The sequence below is a fragment of the Cucumis sativus genome, chromosome 1, assembly GCF_000004075.3.
Source record: "Cucumis sativus cultivar 9930 chromosome 1, Cucumber_9930_V3, whole genome shotgun sequence".
Taxonomy (NCBI): Eukaryota; Viridiplantae; Streptophyta; class Magnoliopsida; order Cucurbitales; family Cucurbitaceae; genus Cucumis; species Cucumis sativus.
In genome coordinates, this window is record NC_026655.2 from 1,661,060 (window position 1) to 1,666,824 (window position 5,765).

General features: G+C 31.2%; 1 protein-coding gene across 1 annotated transcript; it reads left to right on the forward strand.

The window, feature by feature from the left end:
• Positions 1 to 3,968: 3,968 nt before the first annotated feature.
• LOC101204836 (dCTP pyrophosphatase 1) lies at positions 3,969 to 5,212 on the forward strand. Its single transcript, XM_004138134.3, has 2 exons — positions 3,969 to 4,622; positions 4,779 to 5,212. Exons 1-2 carry the CDS (start codon positions 4,485 to 4,487, stop codon positions 5,016 to 5,018), a joined length of 378 nt encoding a protein of 125 aa, XP_004138182.1. The 5' UTR covers positions 3,969 to 4,484; the 3' UTR covers positions 5,019 to 5,212.
• Positions 5,213 to 5,765: the final 553 nt, after the last annotated feature.

The window sequence follows — 5,765 nt, forward strand, 5'->3', positions numbered from 1 at the left end:
CAAATTAGATGGTGGAAGATGGATTCAAGTGGGCTTACAAAAAAATTGGTGAAAAAGTGTTCGTCCTATTTCTCCTTTATCTCATTGCTTTGGAATATGTAGACTAGAGGTAATGTAAAGAACACCTATCAATCATCTTGAATTGGGTGAAAATGAGAGAAATTGGTAGATAACTCGAATTTCTTTGTCTTTCATCAAGTTTCATGAAGATTGTTAGAAATATCCATACAAATTATATTTTGATTCTCTATATTTTAGATAGCTATGAGTTTATCTAAAATTAAGGAAAATTGCATTGCAAATTAGGAAGTGATTTAAAGAAATTAAATTGTCATATGTAATCCGTCCACTAAATCATCCAATTGAGAGAATGATTTGAGAATTTTGGAAAAACAATAATTGAGCTTGTTAAATTTTCATCTTTTGTCAATTTGGATGAAGATGAAAGTGAAATCTTTTAAAAACTTGTTGAAGATTGTAAGATATAACTTATAAGCAATCATTTATTTGTTGATGATTTTAACTGGATGGTTGGTTTGTGTTATTGATGATAACAAATAATTTGTTTGGAAGAAATTTTGAGACAAGATGAAGAAAAATTATTTGGGTATTATAAATCTAGAAATGATTATACACTTATTATCAAAATGAGTTGTTGTCGTGATTTGAAGATTTGAAGAGAGATAACTCAATCTATTGAGTTAGAACTTTGATTTGAGATTTTATATTTTGGTTGTCAAATGTGCATGTGTAATGGGTTTTGTGATTACGTTGATTATCAAATACAATTATTTTTTTAAGTGATGATTAGTTCATATTTAAATATCAAACAAATGATAGAAATCGACATTTAGATTTCAAGTCTATTGATGATATTTTGGCTAGTAATTTATTCCACAAATATAACTTCAAACTGTTGAGATTTCTGATTGGTTTTAATCTTTGATATCTTGATAAATATATTTTAGATATTTTATGAGTAGCAAACTATCTCATGATACATGTGATAGAGAGTCTAGTTTTTGTAAATTTGGATAGTGATGCATGTTCTTGATTTGTTTCAAATCTCAATCTTCTTTTAAATGTTTTTGTTTCAAACGTAGTGAAAATGTTTTAGTTAGTAATTTGTATCTTTCTAAAACTTGTTGAGCTTTTTCGTGTTGATTTTAAGGATGTTTCTAGAGCTTTCATGTTGACCCGAGATTCTATGTGCATTACCTTAAATAGCACAATTTTGAGTGGTCTACCGTGTAAGAAGTAAAACATGTTGTAGGGGTCTCAACCGTAGTTTTTGAAAGTTCAAAAGATAACTTACTTTGTTTAATTAGATTAATACCCCATCTTACTATGCATCAATTCAAATCTAAAGATATTGATGTTTAAGTTTATACTTCTTTCTTTGCTTAAATTAGAATATGCTTTATTAATATTTTAGCTAGAATGCAATGGTAGTCATTGTGGGGATTGTTGGGAATGATAATCATTGTAATGATTTATAATTAATATTTCAATTGGAAATATAATAATTACTAATATTATTATTTTGATGGTTATAAATATTATATTTTAAGAAAATTTTCAAAAATAGATCATTTAACAAAATACTTACACTTCATAGAAAAATCAAGTGTAATAAATTTTGTTTTTAGTAGTTTTGTTCTATATGGAGTATAGAGGGTAAATAGTTTATCAATTTTTTCTATTTCTGAAAAATTCTTTATATTTTAATACACTAACCATTATAGATCTAAAACTAAATTTAGATTTGAAACCATTATTCTTTTTATATATTTGATGAAAAGATTTTAGTGTTGGAGTAGTTCTTATTCATTTCCAAGACTTTGATCATTTCATCTCTATTCAATATATATTTTCTTTGATTTCATTCTTTACTTCGGTGAGTACACGCATGAGTTAGAAAGTTATGTTAACCTTGGAGAACAACTGATATATCCAATTTAGCACTGAGGTCACATCAAATTTCACTTTCAAGACAATGACTTTACACGTAGAACAACGATCAACATTTGTTTTTCTAGCAATATTCTAAACAAGCTATTTGAATAGCTTTCATGGCCTAGGGGCAGCCCTAAGCTAGTGGCAGGTTTGTCACCACTTCATGAGGTGAGTAGAAAGCCGTCCACCATCTTCCATCTCCTTTTCAATAACTTACTAATCTCTTTGATAGAATTATAATTATGATATTTTTTTTGGGGGGGGGGACTACCAACCATATGGCTATGGTATGATGTTTACTTAGATAAACAAATCCATAAACTTAGGAGAAAGACTAATAAAAAATGTTGAAACCTTGTTGAACATGTCTATAAGTTAAAAACGTATTAGACATAAAAACTCAAGAATTTGAAACCATAATATGGATAGTATAAACTTTCAAAGGTCAAGACAAATTGACTTTTCAAGAGATTTAAGAAGTATATTTTTGTTTAGATGTGTTAGTAGTTAATATTACTTCAGTGAAGTAATCTAACTTTTTGAAACAACGAGGGAATGTTTGTAGCAATAAGAGGTTGATAAATCTAGAGAAGTGTTTAAACTATGGAATTCCTAATTTCCCTTACAAACTTGTGAGATTTGACATAAAATTTCTATAGACTTCCATCGCAATTTCCGGGATTTGTATAACGTGCCTCCGCCTCCAGGTTCTCCCACTCCAATCTCCACTTCCACGTCAATTATTTGCTCTTTTCACATTATTTAGTGAAGTTGATAAATATGGGTTCATTTCAGCTATAATGATATTAATTTAACCATAAGGGTATTGTTGGAATTACACACTTTCATTCATCTCCCTAAACCAGATCTGTCCATGGATTTTTATTAAATTGTCAATTCACCTAAAACTTTAAGCTAGTGGATGAGGACAAATTTAATTATATATCACCTACACTCCACTTCACTTGTGGGCTTGAAATATTTGAAAGGTCCAACAAGTGAAATCAATGGTGAAAATGCATGAGCTTGAACACAAGACCTCCTTGAACCACCTGCTCTAATACCATCCAAAAACTTAAACCGGTAGTTGAAGACAAATTTAGTTATATATCACCAACAACTATACATATTGTTATATTCTTATACAACTTTTAGGGGCATTTGGAGAAAATGTGTGGTTGTAAACTCCAAGAAGTTGTGAGGTTTAGAGAACGGTAAACTCTTGAGACCATTGGTGGTATTTAGTCGTAGGACCCATGATTTTTAGGCCAAACAAGTATTGTAGTTTACAATATGTATTATTCATCACACATCTCATTTCTCACTTCATGGGTTTCATTTCTCACTTCATAGGAAACCCAAGGATAAAAATAAGGAAAGAAAACATTTTCTAAAGGAATATTTCGAAGCACTTTGGAGCATTGAATTGATTATTTTAGTTAGTGGTTATTGTGTTTTGTGTATTATAATAGTTTGTATTTGAGGTGCACAATATTTTAGGGTAGGAGATATGATGGTTACAAAATAGTAAGCACCGTAGATAATTAATTAGAGCTTTTAAATAGTTTTATTAAAGTTAAATGAAGGTTATAATAATTGAAAACTTCAACTATGATTATAGTTAGAGATTCAAACATTGGGTGGACTATAACTCACCCCACCAAAAGCAAGTTGGGATCTAAATGTCCCTAGAGTTTAAAAGTACTAGAAAAATATTGGAAATCAAAACAATGGGTTGAATACAATTCTCCAAGTGTTTTTATACCAACCACTTCAATTATCTTGAATCTTCACCAAATAGTACTTCTCACTCTCACAGAAGTGATATTTGAGTGCATCTTAAACTGTACTCATATTTGATACTTTAATCACACAACCAAAAAATATTAAAGGAAGAGAAGTTTGACACATATCTAGTCGATTTTTTTCCTTTCTTAAGTGGGTTAATTTTGGGTAAAGAGTACTACTACAAAAAGGCATATTTAGCCTAACTAAAAGTACTACTAAATACATCCTCTAAACTTACAAAAATGATCATAATTCAATTAACCACTTGTACAACCGACTTCAAGGCTCGAGGTTTGATTCTTTCATCCTACGTTGCTACATTACATCCGTATAGCTTAAAGTTAACCCGACACATAATTGAACTGGGATCGGAGAGATCCAAAAGTCACACAAACTTCAAGTTCAAAAGATTGAAAAAGGATGGGATGTAATTTTGTGGTGTAGAGAAGTGGTGAGAGACATGGCATGGCATGAGGCGCAGCAGCAAATAGGTGATTTGAACTTTGAAGTGATGAATGGAAAGATGGAGACAAGCTTTCCCACACTTCACATGCCTTAATTACTATTTTATCTTTTTATCAAACACCTCAAGTGCACGTCCCACTATCATCATCAAATTCCCTCTGTCTCTATCTCATTCTCTCTCTCTCCCTAAACTAACTTCTATAAATTAACACCCCAACCGAACTCAGAGATCACAACCACAAGCAGATAAAAACAGATCACAGAGAAATATAGATATGGAGAATCGTTCTTACGAACCTGAAAAAACCGCCAAAGACGTCTCACTGCAAGAACTCAGAGACAGACTCGCAGAGTTCGCTCGAGTTCGAGGATGGGAGCAGTACCACAGCCCTAGAAACCTGCTTCTAGCACTTGTAATCAATCAAAACCAGAAAAAACACATTTATATTAACTACTCAATCACCAATTTTCTTCCTAACAACAAACAAGAATCAGTAAACGATCATAAGAACAATATAATCCATCTTACATGTTGTTGTTGATGATGGAATTTCAATTAATGCTTTCAGGTTGGTGAAGTCGGAGAGCTATCGGAGATATTCCAGTGGAAAGGAGAAGTGGAGAGAGGGCTACCGAACTGGAGCGCGGCGGAGAGAGAGCATTTGGAAGAAGAAGTATCGGATGTGTTGCTCTATCTAGTGCGTCTCGCCGATGTGTGTGGCCTTGATCTCGGCCATGCCGCTCTCTCCAAGCTCGTCAAAAATGCCAACAAGTATCCTGTCGCCGCTTTCACTCGCGCTCTCCCATGAACTTTGCGCCCTTCTCTTCTCGTTTTGTTAGAACAATGATTGAGTGCACCCAATCCACCGCCCAAGTTTTTTCCACTTTTAGAATTTTTTTCTCCCTATAGTAATACTCATAAGGACTTTGTAATATTCTCGTTTTTACATTTCTATTTATAAACAATTCTCCTTAATACTTATTTGATCTCAACTTTGTTTAACCCTAAACTCATCATATTTCCGAAATCTTAAATTTAATCTCTATCGTTTGTTTCGGGTGAACATTTTTCAAAAGCTTTTCGTTATTTAATTGCATATTTAATCTGAGTTTTTCTAAAGAAAATTGTATGATATATTTTAAGAAAATTATATAAAATATTTATAAAATTTTCAGATTTTATCGATAGAAGTTATCAGTTTTATTTAGTAATATAATACAAAATTTTAGTGTAACTTGTAAATATTTTAATTTATTTTGTTATTTTTAAAAATACTCTTAAAATTAATATAACCATTTAGTTCGTTTTGATAAAAAAAAAAATTAGTGACTAAAATTCAAGTTTAAATTTAAACACGTTTGAAAGTCATAGCTCCAAACAAAGATAACTCCATTTTTCATATGAGAAGTTAATAAAATTATGAGTATAGGCATGTTGTAAACTTTTATCAAATGAACATATGGCATATAGGATCATAGGATTGTGGGCTACGTAGAATAAAAAAACAAGAGATTACGAAATTGTCTATTATTTTAGTTTAACGATTGAAATATGT